General features: G+C 38.9%; 1 protein-coding gene across 1 annotated transcript; it reads left to right on the top strand.

Annotated features, from left to right (window-relative positions):
- Nucleotides 1–2,146: 2,146 nt before the first annotated feature.
- MPP4 (MAGUK p55 scaffold protein 4) lies at nt 2,147–27,820 on the top strand. The gene is made up of 21 exons (XM_088167852.1): nt 2,147–2,457; nt 6,007–6,121; nt 6,668–6,789; nt 7,695–7,772; nt 8,467–8,547; nt 9,102–9,233; nt 11,225–11,306; nt 12,420–12,505; nt 13,500–13,571; nt 13,983–14,179; nt 15,284–15,348; nt 16,132–16,149; nt 17,172–17,210; nt 17,929–17,949; nt 20,498–20,539; nt 21,319–21,489; nt 22,203–22,283; nt 23,232–23,325; nt 24,125–24,233; nt 25,818–25,952; nt 27,360–27,820. Exons 2-21 carry the CDS (start codon nt 6,088–6,090, stop codon nt 27,549–27,551), a joined length of 1,851 nt encoding a protein of 616 aa, XP_088023978.1. The 5' UTR covers nt 2,147–2,457; nt 6,007–6,087; the 3' UTR covers nt 27,552–27,820.

Here is a 27,820-nt window from a genome sequence, read left to right as displayed (position 1 = left end):
GATTTTGGCACTGAATGAAATGCTGCACAGTGTTCAGTTGGCTTCCCCTGAGGACAAACGCTGTCTCTATCAGCCCGTGTGGTGGGAGGTGAGAAGGATGCTCTTGAACAGATATGCTGGGTTGACCTTGGTTAACACCAGGTGCCCCCCAGGCTCCTCTATCACTCCCCTCCTCACCAGCATGTGATGTCCAGCCCTTTCCCGGGAAGCAGGGCTCAGCACACAGAGCCATTGCCCCAGAGGTGAACTCCTGGCACCAGTGCCAAGCTCTTCCTGCTGCAGGGAAGCTTCTGGGCAGTTCACTCCAGAGGCTGCGTTGGGGTTGCTGCTCCAATGGAGCAATGCTGCCATTGCTCCTGGTTCTGCCTGTGCTGAGCCAGAGCTGCCTCTGAGGCAGAGCTTCCGTGCTTCCATGGTTCCCACTCAGAGCAGGACACACTGGGCTGTCTCTCTTGGCACTAATTACAAGGTGTTCCCACTTCGGGAAAGCTCCCTGCAGTCCCTTAGCACGATCCTGATCATGCCTGCTGGAGCAGTTCACCTCGGAGGCTGCAGAGAAGAAGTCATTTTCCTGGGGAATCTGTGTGTGTGTTCTGTGGTTTATGGCTAACTTAATTTATACCAATAACACTAGTGGGTAACTAAAGTACTGTAGTTAGTACCAGGACTGACTCAAAAAAATAGAAAACGGAGGGGATATGTAGATTGCAGAATGTTATAATAGCTTAAGTTATGTTAAACTGCCATATATAATGCTTATCATATTTTGAAGTAGTGGTTGTGGCTTATATATTGGCATCTAAATGGAAAGAACCCATATGCCAAAATACTGTTGTGTTGGACAACAGCTGTAATGTAGCAGTTTTCATAATAAAGTAAAAGTGATTGGTTTTTCAAAATTATTTCTAGTTTTATCTGAGAAGGGGAAAGAGTAATTTTGGAACAATGATATATAAAACTACTTCAATCTTGCAACAGACTGTTGTAATGAGAGAATATAGAGAGTAGACTTCATGTTTACAAACAATTTAGTGTTGGCTTAATCTTATTTTTTAAATTATACTGAATAATTCAACGAGAGATAAGCAATAGTATGAATAAAAGGAAAGCTATAAAAAGCTAACTTGAGAAGGGGGAAGACACACAACTAAGGGCGAAGAGCATGTGAAGGAGGAGGCAGAATTCAAACACTTCACCTTGCACTAGATGCAGCCTTTCCATGCAGTCGTCTCTTGGAACTCCATGTAAAAAAATAATTAACTGATGCCTGTAGGAACAGAACTGCTCTTTGAAAAGGGGCTATGTTGAACTGCTGAGGAAATCAATGGCAATAATTTTCATCTGCAGAAGATCTGAATTCAGGAATTAGTTTGCCTTTTATGGGAGTGTAACCATGAAAAACAGATTTGGGATTGTTTTTTTCCCCTGTAACTGCTTTGAATTAGCATTTGTTGTATTTGGATATTTCAGAAGAAAGGATTTTAATATTATGCTTTGTTTCACGTGACCTAAGTTCTACATTCAGTGCTTTAAACCAAAAATGTAACTAGAGATGGGAAATTCTTCAGGAATATTCCTGCCTTTCAACAACAAGGTGTAGCCACAAACATGTAGCAACTTTAATGGTGTAACTTCATTTTCTGTGAATGGTACAAGGCTGAGAACTGCAAAACCCAAAGGATACATCTGCCTTTAAATATATAAACACAGAGAGAGGTACGTATATATACTATCAATCTCTTAGAAAAAGTAGTGGTATCACATATGAATTTAGCTTGGCCGATTAAAGGAAGCAGACAGTCTGGGCTGGATTATTTTTGGTCCTTCTGATATATAGCTCAGTTATTAGCTGAAGAGAATCCCTGGATTAAATGTGCTTCTGACACAGATTCCACTTTACAGCCGATCTGGGCTGTGATGCGCTAGGAAATCAGTACAGACCAGCTTTGATTTGTGTATTGCTTTAACTAACAAAGAAATGAGTTAACCTGCAGGACCTTTCCATCTGGATTGCTTCAGGGTAATTACTTTTTTCTCTTTTTTTTTTTTTCCTTAAATGGAAAGCTGGATGTTTCCTGTGCTGCAGCAGAAGTCCGTAACCAGCCACAGAAGATCAACACTCTGGTGCTACAGATTCTCACTGCAATCACAGGCATGGTAGCTGCAGACAGACCCCAAGTGATGAGCACCCTATTGACTGGGAAAGTTGATGAGAATAAGAAACTATTCAAGTGAGAGATGATGTAAAGTAGCTTTTTTATGCAAGAAAAGGGTTAAGGGGATTTATTCTCTTCTCCCTGTTAATGAGTAGTTCTAAGGTTAGGTTTCTGCGGATTAGAAAGGAGAGGATGTCCATAGATTAGCTGGGGCAGTGGGGTTACTTGCTGTACTAACATCCAATACTCTTTCCCTCTGGAAATTCTGCATGAGCTGGACATGGCGTATTCTGGTTTGCAGGTAAGAAAATTTGCACTGTACTGAAACCATTGTACTGCAAGGATGCATTTCCCCCATGTAAGTGTGAAATTAGTTTTCTCTCACAGCTACTAGTTTCCTCTCAAAGCTATTTAAACTTCTGATACCTGTTTAATTCTTGATAGCTAAATATTAGAAGGGTGTATGAATGGGGAGTAGGAGCTTGAAAGGGAATTTTTTCCTCAGTACTAATCTTCCCAAAGCTGTACTTGTTTCTAGAAGTAGGTTAGGAAACTACCTGTTGTGGTATGTTGAGAGAGAATGTAGAAAAATATGTGACTGATACGGGACTGTAAAACAAATCCTTTCTTTGAACAACCTAGCCATGTACTTCTAAGTTGATTTAGTATCAATACAGTGGTCAGTTGTTTTTTTAGGGGACTTTTGGTTGTTTGGTTTCTTTTCTGTAAGCCCCAGCTGTTAGCAGTAAAGTTGGCTGCCCCTCATGACTGCAGTGTGCTGCATCCAAATGTTCTCTGAGTGCTGCTCTTTCAGGGAGCGAGGTTTGGGAGTTCTTGTCCCATGTAAACAAGGTACTCATCCCAGCACTGCAGCTCTAAGGTTGTGCTTTAGAGGGAGGCAGAATGAATAGATCTGAGTACAGAGAGTAACAGCATAAATTACCTCAAATACACAGGTGTGATTCTGTGAAATCTCACAGAATGCCTGGTGAGAACAAAACATTTTTCAGTCTTGCATTAAGTGGTGCTTGGGATGAGATAAGGAGAAATGGTTTCAAAGGCTTAAAATGTGTCAATTTATTCCACTAATATTTAGGGTTGCTGTTTTAGCTAAAACACTTTTAAGGTCTCAAAAAATATACAAAAAGCAAGAAGGTTCTTTACACTGACTAGAAGAGAGGCTGTCAGACTTCAGTGATGACACTGGCCTAATTAAGCTTATTTAATGCAGAACAAAAAAGTCCTGAACAGGGCATGTGGTTTGAGTTGCTGAATATCTCTCCCTACCATTTTTTGCCTACTCAGTTTGCTGATTTAGAATCCCTTACTTGCAGTAGAGTGCAAGTAAGTGCAAGAGTGCAAGCTTGCTCAGAGTGTTTCCTGCCCTCAGGCTAATTTGCAGTCTTCAATATGCCAAATCATTAATTTTGGCAAATTTAAAGATAAGAATAGTTTTCCTTGTAAAAAGTGCTCAAGTCTAACATTAACCAAAGCAGTGTATAAGAGCAGGGGGCTGATGTTCTGGATGTCAGGTTCTCTGGTGATGTTCCCTTTAGAGGCTTGACAAGATGCAAAATGTCCACTTAATTCTGAAACTTTATTAAAGCAGGGCTTAGGTTCCCGTGCAGCTCTCAGCTTGTATCAATAAGACCTTCTGGTCTGTCTGACAATTAGGGCAAGGAATTTTATACTCTGGTGCTGAAGGAGTAGCCCAGATTTGGATAACTGATGTTTGCAGACTTGAGGTGACTGATTCATTTTGATTCAAATTCTGGCACGCTCAGGGTGGATATCCAGTTCTGTCTCTAGCAACAGGCAAAGAGAAATGTCTTCTATTAATGAGCATCTGTAATTGCTTGCAATACACGTGAATGGGAAGGCCCTTATACTGCCTGGGAGATTAGTCAGGTAAGCCTTTTAGCAAGAATTTCCATCTAATTTATTTAGATCCCTGGATGAGGAGACCCTGAGCTCTGGCCTTATAGTCTACGTAGATACAGGTCTTAGGAAATAAAGGCACAGTGGTAATTCTGCATTTATTTGAACACTGACCTTTGCCCTTAAGCAAGCACTCCAGTAGGTCTCTTTTTAAAGAAGCAACTCTTCCTCTCTTCTGTTAGTGACTTTTTCAGTATCTGACTGTCAGTATCTACTGACAGCTTCTGAAACCAGGCCTCACAGTTGGAAGCTGCTTTCTCTTGGTCGTGTGTAAATATGAAACGGCTACTAATTTATGACTGAGGTGAGCTGTGGTGTTCAGAACTTGACAGATTTGATGTTTAAATGCTGCTTCTGTTAGTGTGAGCATAAACTCTGGTTTAAGATGAAAGCAGAAAATAGAAAGGTTACTGCATATTTACTCCTGGAACTCTGATAGCTGTAGCTGAGGGTTTCATCTAACAAGGCAAGCAATCATCCTTCAGTAGCTTTTCGAGATTTTTGGGAAATCTGAGGTTAACCTTTGATAAACTGTGTCCAAAATTTCTAAACACACTCAAGTTCCTCCCATGTCTATTCTCTATGGAATCTGTACTGATACCAGAAGCTGCAGTGCTCTATGGGGAAAAATTAATCCCTTGAGTCTTTTAAAGGGGCAACGATATTGTGTTTTAGCAGAATCTGAAATATTTTAGCATCTCCAGAAATGTTGTTCTTTGTTTCCAAGTGCTTTGTCTTGATTAAGAAACAGGTTTTCATGACTAGATTAATATGTCCTGCTTTGTTAAATCCATCATTAGGCAGATCAACTAAGCTTAAAAATGGGGAAGGCAAATTCTTAAAGGAAAAGAACTGAGACCATTGAAAAATATTAAATAATTGCATCTCAAACCCCAGTTGTACTATGGGAAGATCAAACTATATTTTTGTGAACCTTTGAAAGAAGAAATCATAATTTCAAAAGCAGTCTTTAGATTAGAATTTCAATAAGATACCATTGAGTATCCTGTAGAAGTAACTTGATATGAATTGCCCAGACTCAGTAATAAAATGTTTGAGTCATAATCTCGTAATTTATTTTTTTTTCTCCCTTAATTTCCACTGCCTTTCGAAAGCAGTTTTATGATTTAACAGGAGAAAGAGGAAGCGTGTTCTAAAAATAAGTATTAAGTGCAGTAAAAGTGACAGTAATGCCTTCTGCTTTTGTAAGCAGATCACCATAATACTTTTCCTGCTTGTACCTTTGCTGTTTCTGTCTACAGAGCAATCTAGAGGAAAATGGCTGCCTTTTTATTTTATTAATCCAGGGGATAAACTACTGTGTATTTAATAGAATTTGGTAATGCATTCACTCTGCCACACAGGGGTTCACTATTGGCTGAGGGGCCCAGATGCTTGATGTTGGTTTTTTTACTTATAGTCTGAGTTCTCTTGAGTGGCCAGTTGAAATATTTAATTCTTTAAGAGTAATATACAATATTGCTAATCATGACAATATCTTTACACTTGTATGAAGTGTGATTTGAAATTAAATCAGCTAGGATGTAATGAAGATTTTGAATTACTTAAGAGTTTTCATACATAGATTCTTGATGCTTTAGGGTATAAAATGCAATGTGTGGTGTTCCCTGGGGAATTTCCATACTACTTTGAGAAGTAGAGTTCAGAGAATTCTCTGAAGTAATCCTATACTGCATTGTGGTTGAGTGTAGTTGAGGTTTGTCTGCCTGCATCTTGGACACTACTGGGTAGTTGAATTTACAGATGGGATTCATATTTAATTTATTTTTTACACCAGTGTTGCACTTTAAATACAAATTATTGCCCACCCCTTCCTTTGTTTTAAATTCTGCTTTCTTATCAGTGTAAAATACCTGACAGTATTCTGATATGAGGGTGCTCTTTTCCCTAGCTCAACATGTATCTTTGTGAAACCAACATGGTGTGAATGCAGTATTCAGAGTGGGTGGAATCTCCTTGAATAAAGGAGAAGATGGAGGTGCCAACAGTCAGCAGTAAAGATAATGGTAACTTTTGCGTCTTTTCTTCGGTTTTCTTTCTCTTTGAAAAAAGTTTTATTCCTTGATCTCTGACTCTTCTTCCATTGAGTCATGAGAGAGATGAATGTGTCTGAAGTATTGCTACTTAATAATAGGAATGATTCTTGATGTTCATTGGTGATATGCAGTTACCTTAAGAGTGCATCAGAGGAGAATACCCGGCATTTGTTTCTGGCTTATAAAGCTAAGGAGTTTTTTGTTGTTTCACCTCTTCTTGGTAGGAGGTATGAGCTTGAATCCTGATGTGTGAGATTGCCTGTATGGTTTTCTCACAGGTCAATTGCAAATTGCTAGTATTGACCTAACCCAGCTGGCTAATAACATGGTAAAATAGCCCTTATGCAACAGAGTTGATTGCAGGAAAAAAAGCAAGGCAGACAGGAAATGTCTGTGCGTTTCTTAGAAGTGCAAATTGAGGACAGGTGCATTTCAGAGGTCTGGGTCACTGTTTGGCTTTGGTTGGTCTTCTGTTTGTACTGAAGTGTGTTGCGCTTTTCTGTTTCTTGGGCTCAGGTGTATCTCATGTTCTGACTCTAGTGCTGCAAGAGCTCAGTTTGCTCTGTAAGAGAGATGTCAATGGTGTTGGCATGCTCTATGACCTGCTCAGATCTCGCTGGCTGCAAGCACTGCTAAAGGTAAGGTACCACACAACTGGGAAAGCAAAGATCACCTACAGAACAATCTCTAGGGAATAGCTACTTGATTTTGCCATATCAGGACAATAAATGCTTATTTACATTAAGTACTGATAGTCCTGATGTCAGTTCTAATGTCAGCAGTCACAGTAGAAAAGCCACTTTTGCTTTAAAGGAAAATAAAATATTCTCTTCCATAATGTCCTAGACATTTAGGCTCTTCTACTTTACCTGTCTGTATTAAGGCCAGAGACAGAGACTGAACACATCGTTGTTCAGTTGTCTTTCCTGTTCTTAAACTTCAGTATGGCTATGCATCCCACTTCTTGGCCTGTGACGTTGTATTTTTTTATTTTGCATCCCACTGATCTGATATGTAATTGAAGATCTTGTATTGTTAGAGAACCGATTTTTTGACTGGTGTTTCTATCCTGAGAAGAATTTTATCTCTGAAACAAATTCTGTACAAATTCTACTTTTCTTGAAGAAGAATTTTTTAAATCTTTGGTTTTTTTTAAAGAAGAGCTTTTACTGGATAAGAATGCCAATAAGGGCATTGTAAATGCAGCAATTATGCTTTCAACTAGAGGAAGGAAACAGGCTACAAATCAGAGAATAGAATAGACTGTCAGGCTACTGACCTGTGTAGACAGCTTTTCTAGGAAAATTCAAAACTACAGTATAACTGACTAGCTATCTGATAATATGGAAGGGCATAGAATTCAAGACTCAATTTGAGATACATTAGATATTAAGAATATAGATTGCAGACTCTGGGGCTCTAGTTGGACTGAGAAGTTTCCAGAAATAGTGTTGTCTATTGCCTGTCGTGTATGTATCTCTATGATCATGTGAACTGGTCAATGCCATCATTGCCTTGTTTTGTCTGTCATGGCATGCAACAGATTTATGAATGCCTTCAACAGTATCTTGGAAAAAGACCAACTCCTGTCACGCTGCAGGCCCGTGCTTTGAGTCGTGAGGTGAGACAGTATTCACAGTTTATTGCTTTACTTGCTCACACCAAATGAATGGACTCTGCTGCAGTTAAGTGTTCTGGTATTTATTCTGTGTCTCAGGTCTAAGTACAGTATATCACCTTGAAACTCTCCTTGAGCATTTGTAAAACTACTCAACAGCCCTTACTGAGGGGGGGGGGCATGAGAAATGGGCACAGCTGTGGTTGCTGGACTAGGCAAATCCTGTCCAGTGTAATGAACAACAAATGTTAATTGTTTAATCACTGAGTGTGTATTTTTGTTCCCCGATCACTCTGTGGTTCAGAGTTATGGCTATAATCAAGCAGACTGAAGTGAGGATATGGAAAAGCTTTTAGATTTTTATAATTCTAATAGCTGAATTCTGAATCATTTAATTAATGGGAGAGTTAATGACGAAATAGAGAAACTGAGAGTAGTGATGAAATTGGTTTAGAGATGGGAGCAAAAACTAATTTAGAGCACATGGCACTGTGCCTGAACTAAATTAAGCCTGGCTGAGTGTTGTGCAGCTGTGGTCATATTGTCCAGTTCTAGATGGCATATGGCCATCCTCTGGCTCCTATAACGTGGGGGATCTTTACACTGTCTCCGTACTATATTCCTTTACATTCAGTGTAGAGCTTTCTAAACAAATTGTCCTCTAGAATCCATCTCTGTGTTTTCTTACATTTATCAGGTGGCAGAGTTACTGCGTGAAGCCCCTCAGTCAGGAGAGATCAAAGAGCTAAGGAGATTACTGCGCTCTCCACACTTTAAGGCAAGTCCTGCATAAGGAAAGAAAAAGTTTGCTCATGGAGCTCTCTGCACTGGGAATGGAAATGGATGGGCAGGCTGTTCACAAGAATTGGTAAAGGAGCCAGAAGAGACTAATGATGAACTAATCTGATCATGAGATCAAATGTGGACTGTGTATCTAAAGTACCTGCAGTGGGCTGTATTTTACTTAAGGCTGTGTTTGAAAGATATTTCTTAAAAAGTTTTAAATTATGGGCAGTTAATGCAGATACATAAATCAAATTTTCCTTGAAATTGCAAAACCTGCATTCTTAATCCAAGAGCTCCAAATAGAAATATTTCACCTTTTGTAAGTTTTCCACAAGAAACAAAGGAACTGTTCTTAAAACTTTAATGGTTTGATTTTCCTGATGGAAAGAAGAAAACGTCAATATGGATCAAAATGTCAAAAGGGATCTGTGTTCACAAAGGAACACGTTCAGTGATTTCTGTTTTCTGACCAGTCGCTGTTAAAAGCTCTGCAATTGTATAATCTTTGCTTGAGTTGGTTGGTTTGCTTGTTTTCATTTGTAACAGGCCTTGCTATCTGCTCATGATACTGTGGCCCAGAAAGATTTTGAACCAACCCTTCCACCACTGCCAGACAACATACCTGAAAATGAAGAAGCTATGAGGATTGTCTGCTTAGTGAAAAACAACCAGCCTCTGGTGAGGGACCTTCCCTGTGTCTGTCAAATTATTGAACTTAGAAAGAATTGATAATGCGTTGGATACATATTGGTTTCTTCCCAGGAATGTCATGGGGATTGTGTGCATTCTTGTCCAGATTTTACAGAATCTCAAGAATTGTTGAGGTTGGAAAGGACCTGAGGAGACCATATAGCTCTGCACAGTGTAGGTGTAACTAGAGTGGGTTGTTCAGTGCCTTGGCTGCTCAGGGTTTGAACATTTGGCAGATGTATTTTCATTGTATGAGATAAAACCCAGCTGGATTGAGAAGTATTCCCATGGCCAAAACAGAAAGGAAGGGAGAAGAGGCTTTGAAAGTTCTTTGGAAACCTTTTACGTATAAGCAGCAAACATTGTATAGTTTCAGGGAAAGATAGCTGTAATATTGTGGTTTAAAAATATGTCTGTCAGTCAATGAGGTTATTATAGTGTGATGGAAGTTGAAGATGGTGAAGGACTTAGTACTAATACATTAGGGCCCTGGAAACTACAGGCCTATCAGTGTCACTTCAGTGCCTGGGAAAGGTGTGGAGAAGGCTATCCTGGGAGGTATTGAAAAACACCTGAGGGACAATGCAGTAATTGGTCACAGTCAGCACGGCTTCATGAGGGGAAAGTCCTGTTTATCAAACCTGATTTCCTTTTATGACAAAGTAACCCAGCTAGTTATCAGAGGAAGCCAGTTGATGTAATCCTTTTGGAATTCAGTAAAGCTTTTGATACTGTCTCTGAGTATCCTTCTGGACAAAGTGTCCAGCACACAGCTGGATAAACACATTATGGGATGGTTGAGCAAGTGGCTCATGGGTTGGGCAGAAAGGCTTACAGTGACTGGTGATACATCAGACTGGGGACTTGTCACTAGTGAGGCTCTGCAGGGCTTCAACCTGGGCTCTGTGCTCTTCAACATCTTTATAAATGACCTAGACACAGGACTGGAAAGGGTACTGAACAAGTTCGTAGATGATACAAAAAACTGGGAGTAGCTGTTGACTCCCTTGAGGGCAGGGAGGCCCTGCAGAGAGACCCCAGCAAAGGAGAGGGCTGGGCAATCACCAGCCATGTGAAGTTCCACAAGGAAAAGTGCCGGATTCTGCACCTGGGATGTGGCAACCTTGGACAGATTGGGGAATGAGGTGCTGGAAAGCAGTGCCATGGAAACAGACCTGAGGGTCCAGGCCAATGGCAAGTTGGATATGAGTCAGCAGTGCCCTGGTAGCCAGGAGGGACATCACTGTTCTGGGGGGAATCAGGCTCAGCATTGCCAGCCAGGCAAGGGAGGGGATTGTCCCACTCTGCTCTGCACTGGGACAGCCTTACCTCGAGTGCTGGGGGCAGTTCTGGGTTCCATGGTACAGGAAACACATTAAACTATTAGACAGTGTCCAAAGGAGGGCCATGAAGCTGGTGAAGGACCCTGAGGAGAAGCCGTGTGAGGAGCAGCTGAGGTCACTTGGTCTGTTCAGTCTGGAGAAGAAGAGACTGAGGAGGAAACCTCACTGCAGTCACAACTTCCTGGTGAGGGGAAGAGGAGGGGCAGGCACTGATCTCTGCAGTGACCAGTGACAGGACCAGAGAGAATGGCCTGAAGTTGTGTCAGGGGAGGTTTAGGTTGGGTATTAGGGAAAGATTCTTCACCCAGAGGGTGGTTGGGCACTGGAACAGGCTCCCCAGGGAAGAGGTCACAGCACCAAGACTGCCAGAGTTCAGGAAGCATTTGGACAATGCTCTCAGGCACATGGTGTGAGTCTTGGGGATGTTGCTGTGAAGGGCCAGGAGTCTAACTCAGTGATCCTTGTGGTCCCTTCCAACTCAGCATATTTCATGATTCTGTGGTTATTGCTATATCTATGTTGTGGTAAACCCTCAATGCCTTTGTGTCAGTGTGAAGATCAGACTTGTGATATGGAAGGAAACTTACTGGGGTCCTTCAGTGATCAATGTGTTTTTTCTTTGTTCTTTCCTGCCAGGGTGCCACCATTAAACGCCATGAGATAACAGGTGACATAACGGTTGCCCGTGTGATCCATGGTGGGCTGGCAGACAGAAGTGGTATGTGGAATTTGAAATAAAGTGATACATAAAACTGAACTTGAAATAAGATATTTGAAGTAAGACAATACCTTAGCTTCTGCAATTAATCCTCCATTATAGATCATGATGATGTGCACACAGGACAGCACTGTAAGCAGTGATGCATTGCAGTGACTTTGATTGTGGCTTGATAAATTTTCAGATGAATTTGCTGTTCTAGAATGAGTTGAGGTATAAATCGAGTTTTCATTATGTGTTCTTGGCACCAGTACCTGGATATCCCAAATTGCAGTGTACTATGAAATGCAGCACATTCCCTAATGGAGAAATGGTAAACATTAATAGTTGATGATTCTAGAAGATAATGGGCTTTAAGGAATACATAATAATACTTTATGGCACTAGTCTATTAAACATTTTGCTTAGCACTAGTAGCTAAGCAATCTTGCAAGGAGTTTCCTTGGAAATGTTACTACTTTGTCATCCTAGAATTGAATGTGCTCCATGTCCCTTGGGAAATGTAATGTAACTAAAATGTAAAACATCAGAAGTAAAATTCAACTGTAATCATTATAAAATAATTCCTTTCAGTATTTTCTGGCCTTTGTACAGAGAAGAAATTCCAACTTGCAGAAAATAGCCAATTAAGTTCCTAGTTTGACTAATATTTTAATTGAATTAAAGGAACATAGAAAATAAAACAATATTGTAAAGACTTTACTCTAAAGGACAGAGAGGAGTCCCAGGACCTCCCACTGCACCTGAATTTTTAGGGATCTGATTCCAAGTCTCATGATCTGTTAATATAGGATAGGTTCATAAGTTACTTTGGGAAATGGAGCAATATTAAAATGTTTATGCTAATTTTAAGGCAAATCATCAGTAGATTGTAAAGACTGGGGGAGTGGGGAGCATAAAGAAAGCTGAAAGCATGCAAGCTCCTTGTGACCCACAGCACTCTGCAGTCCCATCCAGGTGCAGTGCAGCCTAAATCCAAAATGTCTCCCTCCATACATGGTACAGGAAAACTTTACTGCTGACTTAGAAACCTGTGGTATTTCTTGCCTATACAAGATAAATCATGCTGTGATAAAATTCCTGCTGCTGTTTTCGTATTTGTCTTCATGGTAGGGTTGCTGTATGCTGGAGACAAACTGGTGGAAGTAAATGGAGTTCCTGTTGAGGGACTTGAGCCTGAGCAAGTCATTAATATTCTGGTATTTAATATTTTTTGAATATGTTTTCTACTTTGTACCTTAAGATTATTTATATGCTCACTCTTTTACACATTCTTGTATATGAGAAAGCCTGAAATTTTTAACAGAAAATTCAGATTGTTTCTTTACTGTGAATGAAGTTCACAACTGCTCATGAAATCAGGATATATGAAACCAGAACTAAATCTAACTTTTGTTCTGGACAGAAATTAATTAATTGTGACCAATCCATCTGCAGCTTCTGGGAAAAAGACTAATTTATTCAGACTTCACTGATTCATAATTTTTTCTAGAAATGCCACTCAGTTAATATTCCACAAGAAAGTAGTGGAAAGCTGCTATTCTAATAAGACTCCATGTTATGAAATGCACTAAAGCAGAGTGAATGAGCTTATAATCTACACACCTCAGCTTGGAAGAAAAGGGCAGTGTAATTATTGTTGTCAAAATTCTCATGAAGAAATCTTTTGCGATGTCCCTGTTGTCATTTTGCCCACTATTTTTAGGCTTTTTGACTGCAAAGTGTTAAGTGCCAGCCAGTGAGGTATTTCTGTGTGTAATCATGCCAAGTCTATGTGCTATTGCCTTGGTTGTACCATTTCTAGATATAAGAAATACAAACACTATTGGAATGCCTAATTACTGAATTATGTTCCTCCCCCTTTATATCACCCATCTAACCAGACTCTTCAGCTAATTTAAATAAGATTTCAGTAGAAAAGTTTGATATGAATCTATGCTGAAATTACATATACTCACAATGAAACATAGGCTGCATTAAATTTAAAAATATTTAGCAAAACTTTGATGTTTCTTCCTTGAGTTTCCTTTTGGAAAAAATACAGTATTCTCACACTGACTGTCTACCTGAATTCTATCTGTAACACAAACATTGCAGTATCCTCAAAGCCATGCTCTGTCAAGCTTGTCTTGCCTATGTTTGGTGACTTCTGTTGAATACCAACCATATTTTAATTCTTTTTTAATCATTTAGGCCTTGTCTCAGGGGACAATTATGTTCAAATTAATTCCAGTTTCTGATCGGCCTGTCAGCAATCAAACAACAGTAAGAAATATTCTTTTTCTTTTTCCAGACTGGTAGCAGTAGTGCCTAATTGTGTGATACAAAGACATGGTGTTGCCTGGAAGTTTATTGCAATCCCTGAAGTGTTACCTTGCTTTTATGGCTGCCTTCAGCTGACATCAATATGTTCTTGCTAGAGCATAAAGACAGTAATTAGAAATGTAACTGTGTAATAATGAAGGCACTTTCAGAGTGATCTACAGGTTGAAGGTCAGTTCTCATAATGTATGAGACAAATGGGTTTTTTCCTCATTTAATGAACAGAGAGGGTTTAAGGCTTGATCTGGTTTTTAAAACTTGATTTCATCATTAGACTGAAGTTGCACCAATGTGATTGTAAAGCTCGTGTTGTATCCATTCTAAACTTGGATATCTCTTGTATATTTTTACCAGCTTTATGTGCGAGCAATGGCAGATTACTGGCCCTTGCAAGATCCTGCCATACCATGTGCTGATGCAGGTTTGCCTTTTAAGAGGGGTGAAATACTCCAGATTGTTGACCAGAATGATGCTCTCTGGTGGCAGGCCAGGAAAGTTTCAGATCTCAGTGCCTGTGCTGGACTCATACCCTCAAATCATCTTCTTAAAAGGTAAAGAAATCATAATTTTCCTGATTTCTGGTTCAAAAATCAGCCAGTATTCACACTTTGTTATTTAAAATTTTCATAAGTTTTGTAGCAGTGTGATTCAGAGTAACATCTGACAAACAGCTTTCCTCTTTCTGTTCTTTGACTTCTTGTTCTTTTCCCCTTAAGAGCACCTGTGTGAGAACAAGCTTTTGAAAGCACCTGTATAATCTCAAATTGCCATTTAGGAAATTTGCAGCAGTTGTTCATTCTCCCTTCTGGTTGCTAAGACATCTGGTGGAGTGTAGCAGCTGAGAGATATGTGGAAATTGAGGGACCTGACTATTAAAGGACTGTCAGCTATGATGGGAAAAAAAAAAAAAGCAAGGAGAAGAGTGGGATACTAAAAGCATAGTATTTTTTTTTAAAGATGTCTTGTGATGCATGAGTGACCTCTTCAGCTTTGGTCAAAACTGAATAGATGAGATTAAAAGAAAGGAGAAAAAAGCCCAAACACTCAAGAAAGAGCAAGGATTTCTTGCCTATTCTTTTTTATATAAATAAACCATTATTTTTACACTACATGCATTCAGGATCAAAGTTCTTACACTGCAGCAGCAAACTTTTCAATCTGATCCTTTTTAGCCCTGTGGTACCCCCAGGATAACATAAGGCCATGCAATAGCAGATGATAAACTTCTCTTTGTAATAAATATAAACCTACTTGCAGACTGTATAATGCAAGGTGAAATCAAACTGGGTTGTGACTCAGGCTGCAAGCAAGAGGCTCTGTGTAGTAATGGAGGCAGTAGTACTACTACCCCTGCCAGTAGCACACTCTTCTACTTTCAGGAATCTGTACCACAGTATGGCTTGCCTTCCTGTACTTCTTATAAACTCCTAATACTTCTGGGTTGCTGATTTGGAAATTTGAATAGTTCTGATAGAACGTTGGTTTTCTTTTAGGAGTTCACAGTGAGCTAAAACATTGGTAATGTTTCAGTTCTTGTTGTCTTCTCTCAGTTCAGTATTGATCAATCTTACATGTAAGCAGTTAATATGACTGGAGCATAACCTACTTGTGGACTGTTTTGTTTCTTTAACTGTGATAAATTTATTTCTTTGTAGGAAGCAGCGAGAATTCTGGTGGTCTCAGCCTTTCCAGCCCCATCTCTGTCTCAAGTCATCAATGTGTGAGTGAAAAGTTACTTGAGCAATACAGCAGGAAAGAAACATCTTGTCTCAGTTGCAGGAATATTGAAATAGAAGCTTATAAAATTCAGCTTAATTCAAAGACATTGTTTCTGGAGCCATATTATAACCTTAGAAGTGTGTTAACTATCCCCAGAAAAACAAATATTTAATGATAATTGTACCTGGAGTAGTCATGGTAGGGATGGTTGTCTCTAGTATACTTGTGATGTGACTATAAGAGAAGCTGTGAATTCAACTTATTCCGAAGTCTCTTAAGATCTAGGAGCTCACTGGGCCAGCCAGTTCTCTCTAGGAGAATTGGCTGTAAGTCTTGAGGTGACAATTGCACTGGCCTGGCTTTCCAGGGACACAGATACCAGCTCTGCACTGAAAAGTGCCATACAATGGTTAGAATGCTTCTTTGTTATCAAAGCTAATGAGAGAATAATAGAATTTCTTTTCTTGAGGTCTAAGATAAGCTATGCTGCCCTTTAATTTATTCATGGTAACAATCCAGAAATATTATCCTCGGCCAACTATAACTTTCTATAAATATGCTATTATTACCAGAAAAAGAATGTTCTTCCTGTTTCCTCTGTCTCCATTTTCTTCTACAATTCTTTATGCAAGTATAACATTTCTCTCATGATAAATCCCAGAGGGAATGTGTTTCATTCCCTAGGATTTTTCTTGCATTTATTGCTTTGTTTGCTAGAGCTGAGGCTCTCTTTCACCACAATTTTATTGCATTTTAACTGCTTCAATGGATATGCTGTGAGCAGTGAGCACTGTGGAAGAAGGTAGGAAATCACATCTGGACAGCATTGCATTTCTGTACCTGGAACCAATACAGAACATGATTTTACAGGCTTTTAGAAAAGTTGTCAGATATGGGGCATTTTGATACATACATGCAGAAGAAGCCCAAGTTCTTGGCATTTTGTGTGCTTAACAATTGAAATCCAGCCTTTTTTCACCTGAAGTAGTAGATGCATACATTGTCTCAGAGTAGAAACTTTAGCTGTGCATTATCTGTCTGGGAAGTGACCATTTGGATGGGTTCTTTGAGGAAAGACAGACAACATTTCCTCTTTCTCTTTTCTTCTCTCTCTTTTGCTCCTGGAGCAGCTCCAAGAGAGTATTTCTTTAAAGGATATATATGGGCAGAAAGTGATTGACAGACACTGTTACTGTTACAGTTGCCCTGTAAATTGAAAGTGGCTCCTATTGAGCCTGTCTGGAGCGGTGTGCAAGAACAAAACACAAACAGTGCTGTAATGTGAGCCCATGAGATTGTCCAAGCTCATGTGATCACATTTCAGGGACATAAATTGATGTGGACTGGGGATTGAGAGAGAGTTGAATTGATCTTTTCCTTTTCTTTGTAAAAGTAACAATAAAAATTAAAAGAAAAACACTTTCCTTGAGTATAACATGTTGGAAAGATATTTAAAATCTATAGGACAGAAAACTATATTCTCTCATAATAATACTTAATAAATAGATATCTACTGGATAAAGAGATTGACAGCCATGTTAAACCTTTCTTTATTTCAAGAGGATCATTCAAGTTAGATGCATTTGCTTCTCTGCCACAAGCCCTTCAGAGCACTCACATAAGAGTTTTTGCCCACTTTACACAAGGAACATCACTAAAGTGGAGTGAACAGTTAAAATCTGTAAAGATATCTAAAGACGATTTGAGCTTCCTATATCTTGTTTCTGATGTCTGAGTTCAGTCTCATAAGAGCTGTAAGGGTGTTTTTCCTCCCCAGTGTTTTTCTGATTCAGATGAATTTTTTTCTCTTGTGTTGATCTGTAGAGGACGACATGCAGATTGATGAAAAGTGTGTGGAAACAGGTAACTGAATTCACTTGAGATTATTTTATTTCCTTCAAGATAGTAGCTAGTTAAAAGCCTTATTTCCTAGATAAAATCACTCATTCTCCTAGTGAACTTAATGGTAGAAAATTCTATTTTTCATGCTCTGGAAACTTCATCCAGTATTAGTGTATTAAAATGAGCTATTTGCAGGTGTACAATGCTTATAGTCAAGTGCTTTGACCGGCACAAAAATACCTGCTTGAATGAGATCCAGCCTCTTTGATTCAGGTGTTGGATTGTGGCTGTAAAGTTACCATAGTTTTTTGCCTATTGCATATTTAATACCACAGATTGTTGTGGTCTTGGAGAACCCACACAATTCCTTGTCAAGAAACTGATCTTGGAAGAACAAGGAGCAAGAATAGGTTTTTACTTGTGAACATTCAGTGTAAAGATTGGTAGCTTTAGTTGCTCCCTAAAGCAGTGCAGTTCATTCTTCCTTCTCCAAGTTAATTCAGAAGCTCTCATGGAGGGATGTGATCCTGTAGGACTGTATGAAAAGAGATGAAGCAGTTAATTCAAACATGGTGAGCTGTATTTTGCCACCTCAAGGTAGAGGGAGCTGGGGAAAGTATGAGTGAGACAGACTGACAGAAGCTGGAAAACTGATTTCTGATTCTGATATTCATTAAAAAGAAAATAATTAAATTTTGAATTTATTTTAATGTCTTTGCTATCTGGATTACTAAACAAGATGAAGAAACATTTGAGTCAGGTAAGTTCCTCTGACCTAACTCTGAATTCCTTGCTATTGTTCTGCTGTGAGAAGGGTGCCCAGAGACAAGCGGGTGGCAAAAATCAAAATGCCACTTTAGCTTCAGAAGCCATTCTGGCTTGGAAAGCCATTATGTAAAATCCTATTGCTTTAAGTCTTCCTCTTGTTCTCTGATTACCTTAGTAGTAAGGTTTCTGTTCTCTTATCCCGTGAGTGTGAATGTTTCTTCTCGTGCATCAGTAGCAGATCTGTGTATCCAGTCCTTGTCAGTTGTACCCGTGCAAGCTGTGACAGCAGGGGCTGCACTGATGTCAGCAGATAATTGGATTACCTTCAGTAATATGGAGGCCTGAATCCCCAGTGCCCGTAGGAGTTGATGTGGTAAAGAGGAAAGCGGCTTCTGGATTCCTGATTGTGGGCATGGCTGGTATACAGGAATGAAAAACGCTTATAAAATTCATTATTTATGTATTAAAAATACAATCCATAAGTACTTTTATTTTAACCAAGCTGATTTGGGGGATTTTTGGTTTTGGGGTTTTTTTTTCCTTTTTCATTTAGGATGAAGGTGCTCATTTACAGTACATTGAGAGTTCTGCAAAACTTGCTATCCTACATTCTAAAATAAATAATTCTCCCCTAAAATAAACCTACTGCTAAACTTCTCATTTGAGGTACTTGGTAATCTTGTGGAGAAGTGTCATGTTATATTTGCTCTTCTCCACAAGGTCTGTACTTGCCAGTTCTGCCAGTTCTTCTTTCTGCACCTTTCCTTATCACAAGAGGTTTGTTCTCTCCTACGTCTCAAGCAATGCCCAAGGCTTCTTAAGGCACACCCAGCAGGTCTGCAGAGCAGTCTTGTTTTCAGCCTAGGATGTTTCTGGTAGCTGCACTTGGGGATTACTGTTGCAAATCCTGCTCAGTGCTGAGTCAGCTCTCTGCTGTATCCACACTGCCAGAAGAATAAAGGTGCAAATATTTGCTATGCTACATTCTACTTTAACCAGTAGTTGCAGATGTGTTTTGCACTACAATACTGACACAGATGCTGCAGCTGAGTTTTGCATTCTTTGGGAACTGAGAATTTATGCTCAAAGAAGCCTGTTTTAGATTTAATGTCTGCAGTACCTGTTTTCTACATTCTCTAAATGTATTGGACAATGCTGGTTGGATTTTTTTTTTAGATCATAGTATAGACTGTCTTCTCAAAACTAATTGTTTTATGTCTGTCTCTATCTGAATGTGCAGAGGAGCTTAAAGAAGGTAACACTACCATTATTCTCCCTCCCTGTCTCCTGTAAGCAGTAATCTCATAGAATTTATCTGTGTTTATGCTTTAGCACTCTTCTTGCAATACCTGGTACCTGAATTGCTTGTTCCCTGTAGTATTCTACCTGCTCTCAATACCACAGAAGAGGGGGTAGATAAAGCAGAAATATTTAAATATGTTTGAATGATAACTCAAGAGACCTGAAGATAGAAATTATATGAGCATGTGTCAGCTGAACATTTCTCTGAACATGGCCCAGAATGAGCAGTTTTGTTCCAAAGAGTTTTTTCCATAGTCATAAACTAGTTGTTAGTACATATAGAAGTGCAGGAATAAAACTGTATTTTAAAGATACAAGTAATGAAGAGTGTGTAGAAGTGAAAGAGCAATTAATATGAATCTAATTTTGTTTCAATACTTGCATGTTTGAGATTATTGTAAATTGAAGAGTCTAGCTGTAGAAGCATTTCAAAGCTTTGAAAATGAAAATAATGTTTTTCCTTGGAACAAATACTGCTTTTAAAGACATGCCTATGTCTTCTGTATCTCATTCTTGCTTTAACAAGGCCTAGATAAAGGGAATACACAGCTTAGATAGTTACATGCATGATTGGAAAATGAGGAGTCCTTTTTGAAAAGAAAGCTAAACATTGGCACCTTTTTTATCCTTTGTTATCTGTTTTCAAATCACCTTTCTCAAATAGTTTCTAACTTTCTGAACACTGGTTTATTGGAAAATTGGTACATTTGAGCCTTATATAAGAGATTTAATTTAAAAAAAAGTACATGCAGAGTTTTAGAAGTCTCACCTGAACAGTGAAACCTTCATGAGGAACAGCTTGAGAATGAGGACAAAAAGAATTGGAGGAAACAGGTTAGGCTCACATGGTGGAGCACAAATATCACTGATCCAAGGAAGAAAAAGAAATAATAAAATGTCTTCATTTTGCCTGAAAGATCTGAGCAGACACAAGTTGCATTTTCCAAAAATGCTATGGGACAGAAAATGAGTTACAAATTTTTTGTTTCTGATTTTGAACTACTGACTTAGTTATTGTTTTAACTAAAGAGTTCTTGTAAGATAGATTTCACCTCAAATTATGTGGAGGTTTTTTTCATTCATTTTTCATTAACTTCAATTTCAAAACATTGTCTGGTATCCAGATATGAAACAAATAAAATGTTAAGTTTCAAATTTCATTAAGAAAATACCAAGACTTTCTATGTTTATTTTTTCTTACAATAACCCTTCTTTTTTATTTGTCCTTTGTATTCTAGAGGAAGAAGAATTTGGTGAATTTGGTCAACGAGTCTTTATTGGTATGCAATGACTCAAGATAAGTAAAATGTTTGGGGCTTGATCTGGATTAAGTGCTTGTCTAAAGTTAAATAAAACACTTCGTTCTTTATATCACCTAAAGACTTACTAAATGGAATACAACTTACTCTGTTTTCCAAACTTCGGGAAGTCTCCTTCCTCCTAATAATGCTCAATCTCTCAATTTAAATCTTTCTTCCTGTTAGGTTTCTACAGAGACTCGGCCACTGCTATTTAAACTTGATTTCATGATTAATTTTGCTCAAAAGTAATGTCTGTCATCCACTGAGAATGATCATGAGGACTTTCATTAGAAAAATACACCTATATGTGAAGTTTTCAGAGTTGGATAGTCAAGTGTAGCAACAAACCTACCTCTATTGTTATTAAACCATAGTGACCTTTAAAATGCATGTTCTGGAGGCTGGAGCAAATGTTCCAGACTTGCTTCATGAGAGTGAACCACCTACACTACCTGTTCCCTAGGGATGCCTCAGGTAGTGAGAAACTTCTCCTCCAGCTTGTTTTAGGGATCTTTTGGAAATCTTGAATTCTGGGCTAATTTCAGGTGACTTTCAGTGAGATTTTACATACTCTGTAGCTGTTCATTTAATGCTCAGAGATTCTACCAAGCTGTCATATCAAGTGCAGCAATGAAGTTGACTAACCTTCACCTTGCAAAGGTAGTATGTTGTGTGGCTTGGAAAGAGGCTCTCTGGGCTGAAGAACTAGTTGCCTGCATGTCAGTGTGTTTTGCAGTACGGTGCCTTTGCCCCCCCAGCTGGATTCCGCAGGAGCATGCGGCTGTGTCGCAGGAAGGCCCGGCTCAACCAGCAGTCCTGCTACTCGCGCTGTCCCAGCAGCTGCCACGGCACCCTGGCGGCTCCCTATGAAGAGGTGGTCAGGTACCAGCGGCAGCCGACAGACCGGCACAGGCTAATTATCCTCGTGGGTAAGAGCTTCTGCCACAGGAGAGGAAACAGTCACACATGGTCTGATCCACTGGGCTTTGCTGCTGCTGATGGCAGCTCTCAAAGCAACATTTCAAGAAGTGTTGTAATTTGACCTCATTACTGGGGTTAAAGTTTAATGTAGTTATCATCTTCTTTGCTTGAGATAATGTTTTAAAACTACAATAATAAAATCCTTAGAAGAAGCTGCACAGTTACGAATGCTGGTTGATAATGGATTTTATTAGGGAAGGGCTCAGTTTTATATTCAGCTAGGACTGAGAATGATGAGAAAACAATGGTAACCTAATAGAAAACATCTTTACAAGGAGGCATTTCTACAACCAGTGCTAAACGCATAGATATGACAATAATAAGGAGGATATTTAACTGCAGTCTAGAACAATCTCAATCATGGACAGTATGGAAAGATGCCTTTAATAATGCTTGTTATAGAACATACTGTATTAAGTGGTCTGCAAGCTCTCAAGGAGACTTTCATTGTAATGACTGCAGGGAAGCTGCTGTTCTGCACTGTTCTATGGTCCTGATAAAGCAAATGGAATAAAGGCAAATCCACTATCCTTTTTAAGTCTGGCAGTATAAGTTTTGTTGTTTAAAATAGTACTGCTGAGTTGCCTCCTGGGTATGGCTGTATTGCTGGGGAGTGATTTGTACCCTGTCAGTAATATTTGCTGCTTCTCCAACTTGGCAGGTCCCGCAGGGGTTGGTGTGAATGAGCTGCGGCGAAGGCTAATCACAAGTAACCCACGAGAGTTTCAAAGTGCCACACCTCGTATGTAATGCTTTTCCTCTTTACTCCACCACCCAACTCAGACATGAATAGGAAATGCCAAGTACCTTCCTCTTGCCTTTGTGCATTCATACGCTCTTTGCTCTGTGGCTGGTTCTTCAGCTGAAAGCCAGTACTGTTTGCTTTCATAAGGATTAATTTAAAATACTGTCTATCTCGTTCTGGCAAATCAGACAAAGGTATGTTCAAGTTCCAGCTTCTGAAACCATTAAAAGCTTTATGGAGGTGAAAAGTTATCTGCATTATTTGGTTTAATTTTGGTGTTTGCTTTTCCTAGATTTAAGAAAAGGGAACATTACTTGGAGATATTTTAAGTTCTTAGAGTTTAAGTGCTCAGATATGAGAATGAAGACAACAGAAGTTGGTGCTTAATAGGCTTTGAAGCTTTCCTTATTAGCCTTCTAGTCTCAGATGAGACTTATGCAGATTAACTTCTGACGTAACAACTGAAATTATTTCTACCTGTGCTTATTTGGTTCTTGTAAATTAGATAACCAAACTGGAAATTATGTATCTGAAGCTAGCTGAAAATTCAGGACTTAAAATCCCAGATAAGGGGAAGGTGCAACTGGGAAACTTGTGGGATTTTTCTGAACGAACATTGAAAAATTTTGCCTCTGAAGAGTAAAAAGAATTGTGCAAGCAGTTCCAAGGCAGTTCCTGATTGCTTTGAATCACAAATATTTGGATTAAACTAATCTTCCATTGCAGGAAATACAGTTGTGCTTTGATAACTTTCAATGACTTGTCACTGGCAAACCATTAGAGTATATGGGGGTTTTGCTTTGGATTAACAAATAGAAATAACTCACATTATTATATATGAAAATACTGATTGATAGTTCTTCATGAAGTTCTCATTTTCACTTATAAAGTTACAATAATTTAGTTGCAGCCGATTTTTTTTGTGTGTGTTGTATCTTCCTTCAGACACCACTCGTGTTCAAAAAAGTTATGAAATGAATGGTCGTGAATATCACTACATATCGAAGGAAACTTTTGAAAACATGGTGTATAGCCATAGGTGAGTAGGAGAGACAAATTACATTTTTATTACCTAAAATGCAACATGACCCAAGAAAATCCAATTCTGTAGTTAGGTCCCAAATCTGTACTCTCCAGTCTTACAGTGTATGTGTGGTGTCAATTTGGGTCAAACTACTTGAGACTGTTTCTTCAAAGACTGTGTTTATGCAGTTGCAAATAGCTCCTCAACAATTAATCTCAGAATCTTTCTAAAAGGAAGTGGGCTCTCTAGTCCTGAGCTCATTAGATGTGCTTGTAAATTATGAGTTTAACTCTCTTGGAAACCAGACTGCTTTTGAAAATTTAGCAGTGAATCACACCTGTTCCTGACCTACAACTCCATTGTGATGACACGAGTAGTTGAACTGTAAGGGCTAAATATTCAGAAGTGTCTGCTCCTTTCTATGCATCAATAATCTCTCTAAGACAGACAAGCTCAGCACTACAGAAGTGGCACTCATTGAGCTGTGCCAAGTGCTTTGAGATCTTCAAATTTAAGAAGTTATTTGTAGTATGTAATTAACAAGCATTGACAAGTAAAATCACAACCTCTAAACACAAAATTCATAAAACCATGATGAGTAAAAAATGCATGTTTTGGAAACGTTGAACTGTAATGGATTTTCGTGTTTGGGTTCCCAGTGTAGCAGGGAAGAGCAAAGGTGAAAAGTATTCACTAGGTTTTATGATCATTCAGTCCTGATCACTGAATTGTATTTGAAGATTTCACCTTTAAATTGAATCTTTTTGAAACTTAAATGCTCTCTCATTTTCCTTCTTCCTCACCCGTGTTGCAGAATGCTGGAATATGGGGAGTACAAAGGGTACCTGTATGGTACCAGTATTGATGCCGTGCGAACAGTCCTTGATGCAGGGAAGATCTGTGTAATAGATTTAGAGCCACAGGTGAGTGGTAAAGGGGCAGGGAATCTTCTGGAAGGAAAAATCATTTCCTCTACATCCTTGAGCCATTGGAACAGTGTTAGTTGTTTTGTCCTATTTTCACTTTACCTTATGGTAAAATGCTTATTAATAATAGATTATTCTTTTCATGTTTCTTAGGGGGGGTGGTGGTGGTACTGCAGTGACAAGTATGTTGAGACAGTGCATTTTTTTACCACGCCAGCAGCTGCATTATCAGTTTGGATGGAATGGAAATGAGTTTTCATACTTAGTTAAAGTAAGGATTAGTCTTTCACATGGAGACCTGTTGCATGGGGTTTATTTGTCTTCCAAGCCCTATTAGTTCAGAGTTCTGTTCTTCTATTAACAATCTCAGAACTCTCTTTGGTAACAGCAGCAACAGTTAATCAAGCAAAAGCTGACAATTTTAGTGTGCCTTTGTGCCTGTATTTCTCTCCATAAGTTACAGCTCTTAGTAACCTGCTTCTTCACTTAGATGCTATTCACTTTTCCTTCTATTTTTGCATTCAGTTTGCTGATGAAGATAAGGCTAATAAAAGCCTGAGCTTGTAAATACCTAAGATAATCAGAGCTTGCTAACCTTCTCTGAATTGTTTGCATAATTAGTACTTAGGAGCTGTTTGGGCTATGCCATTTCAAGAGGTCCTCTAACCAGATGTAAAGAGTGACACCATATCTCAGTACTTCTTGGATATTTCCCTCTAATTATGCAGAGCCACTGTGTCCGAGCCTTAGGCTGGCAGTGGCTTGTGCTGCTTAAAATAGAAATTAAGTTACAAGATTTGTGGGGTACTACTCAAAAACTGAAACTGCTGTTAAGAAGCAGATGAGGTCACACCTTAGTCTTCAGATCTGAAACTGTCCTCTGTGTTTCTTCTGTTATGTTTTTGAGCAAAGGGATAAAGGAAGGGTGTTAGGGAGTGGGGTGTGTAATCTTGCCACTTGGACAGATGTGCCACTATCATTTTTTTAGGGTGTGAGTTTAAAGGACAAGTTTTGGCAAGGATATTAAGACCAGTGAGGTAGCAGAACTACTGCTGAGTTGCATACTTTATTTTAAATCTGATGGTATACCAAGTTTACATGCTACGATTTTCTTTAGCTTTCTTTTTTATTATTCCCTCCACTACTCTGCAGTAATTTAAAAATACTTATTAGCATTAGGAAATGTTATGCAGTAAAGGAGTTCTGAAAGCAGGATACTTTCTTCCAGCAAGAGGTACTTGTTCCAAAAGTAGCTCCCTTACAGTTAAAAAAGAACAGGCTTCAAATGCACCTTTAATGTGATTGATTGGAGAGATCTGTTAATGACACTGTTCCATCATTCACTGGTATTGAAAACATCTCCTAATGAGGCTACCAAGCAGAATTAAGTGATCGTATGCTACAGTTGCTTAACAATGTCTGCTCCAGGGATTATTAGTAAGATCTTTTTCAAGTAAGTGTTCCTGAAAAAAGTGTCTCCTAAGTCTGGGGATAGCAGTATGTTGTAAATAACTGGCTTTTTATGGGAGTAAAACTGGAATGAATACACTTGAAATACTTCACTTTACTTTTCATTTGCAGGGTATACAGCTGGCCCGGACCCATGAGTTAAAGCCCTACATTATATTCATCAAGCCACCCAGCATAGGTTGCATGAGGCAGACTCGTAAAAATGCCAGGATCATTACAGATTATTATGTAAACATGAAGTTCAAGGTGAGATTTGGGAATGAAAGAGATAGTTTATTCACCTGAGATTCTGTTATTAGAACAGAATGCATTCTACTATGCTACACTGTTAACTCTTAAAAAAAATACTGTTTCTTTAGGATCAAATCTAATTATTCTTATCTTTGTCAGTGGGGTGAGATTTTGCTGGGATTTCTTTCCCCCTTCTATATTGGCTTTGAAGCATAAGAATTGTAATTTCTAACCTAGGAGGCTGAGGCATTTTGCTTGAAAATGTCTTTAGAGGAGAAGCTATTTTGTATATTTTGTTTTAATTAGCTGCCTTGTATCAATATTCAAGTCAATATATATATTTACTGTTTGCACTGAAATACTTGGAATGTGCTTTGTTCGCTCATTATTTTTTCACAGTTATAAGAATGTATTATTTTTTCATGTATACTTAATGACAGTATCAATCCTATACTAAGTTCTGCAGATAAAACACAAATCCTGCTTGCAGGAAATGCATGTCTTATATTTAGAATATATACAGCACTTGGACACAATTGTTTCCATGCAAATCATGATCAAATTTAGCATCTTAACATTTTGGAGACCTCAGTCTATAACTATGTGGAAATTATTCATGATTGCTCTGACAGAAAGTAATATGGACACTGGAGAAATAAACTACAATTTGGAATAAGAACACAAGCATTACCTTCCAGTCTCTAACATTCTCTGCCAGCACTTACCATTGGAGTAACTTTTTTAGGGCAAATGGAGCATACTGAGACACAAGGTACTTCCTTGGGAAGCATAAGGCAGGCAGCTCTGTTTTTGAGACCTGGAACTGACTGTAGCAGATGTACTTTATTATAGTGATGCCTGGAAAGGCTGACCTACAACAGAGATAGGCAGAGCTAAAGGAATAAAATAGGTATTTATTGAAAGGATACACACCTTGGGCAGTGCAAGAGCCCGGCTGGGGCTACACCCAAGTCAAATCCAAGATGGATCCTGGTCATGAGTCCTTACACTTTTATAAATTTTGGTTCATCTACATATTGGGGTCAATTGTCCAACCACAGCCCCAGGCTAGGAAGTCTCAGCCCCCTGGCTTGCCCCCTTTCCTTCACCATTCTTTCTGCTTTTTGGGTACCAGTTGTCCTTGATTCTCTAGCTAGGAAGGGATTGTTTTGTCTAACTCCCCTGTGAAGAGAACTTACTAACACCTAATATGAAGTTTCAGAGTTACACACTAAGCAGCAGAGAATCTGAAAAATATAAAAGCTAAAACCAAGGCATCAATAGCAAACTGTTAATGAAATAAAGCAGACTGACATTATCTATTCACCTCTTGTTTATGTTGCCCAAGGTGTTTGGCAGATGCTGTGCAGGTGTGTTTCTCTACACAACACTGAAGTTTCATGGACTTACTCTATCTCACAGGAAGAAGATTTACAGGAGATGGAAGAATCAGCTAAGAAAATGGAAGCTCAGTTTGGTCAGTTCTTCGATCACGTGATTGTGAATGACAATTTACAAGAAGCATCTGCACAGCTGCTGTCTGCAGTGCATCGGGCACAGGACGAGCCCCAGTGGGTCCCTGCAGTATGGATATGCTCAGATACTCAGCCCTAATTCTGAGCAGCAGGCAGCTTCCGACAGATTACAGCTTATGTTTTACTTCAAGAATAATCCTAATGTCAGGATTGCAAGAATTTATCTTTGTATGTGAGGGATTTGGAAGAGGATTAGGTAAGAAGCTGCTACAGGAGATATAATCATACTATGTTCTGTGTAGCTCTTGAGCTTTTTATGTTACAATTGCATCCACTTTTGTACAAAAAAGGAAATAGTGTGAACACTTAATTACAAGAATAAAGAAAAATCTATTTTGTTGCATGTAA

Source organism: Sturnus vulgaris, chromosome 7 (assembly GCF_052056855.1).
Source record: "Sturnus vulgaris isolate bStuVul1 chromosome 7, bStuVul1.hap1, whole genome shotgun sequence".
Taxonomy (NCBI): Eukaryota; Metazoa; Chordata; class Aves; order Passeriformes; family Sturnidae; genus Sturnus; species Sturnus vulgaris.
The sequence above is the reverse complement of the archived record's forward strand: the minus strand, read 5'-3'. Positions and strand labels throughout refer to the sequence as shown.

Coding starts and splice junctions, on each gene's coding strand:
- MPP4 (XM_088167852.1), top strand. CDS start 6,088: ATGGAGGTGCCAACAGTCAGCAGTAAAGATAATG. Junction 6,122..6,667: donor AGTCAGCAGTAAAGATAATG/GTAACTTTTGCG, acceptor TCTTGGGCTCAG/GTGTATCTCATGTTCTGACT. Junction 12,506..13,499: donor AGCAAGTCATTAATATTCTG/GTATTTAATATT, acceptor TTAATCATTTAG/GCCTTGTCTCAGGGGACAAT.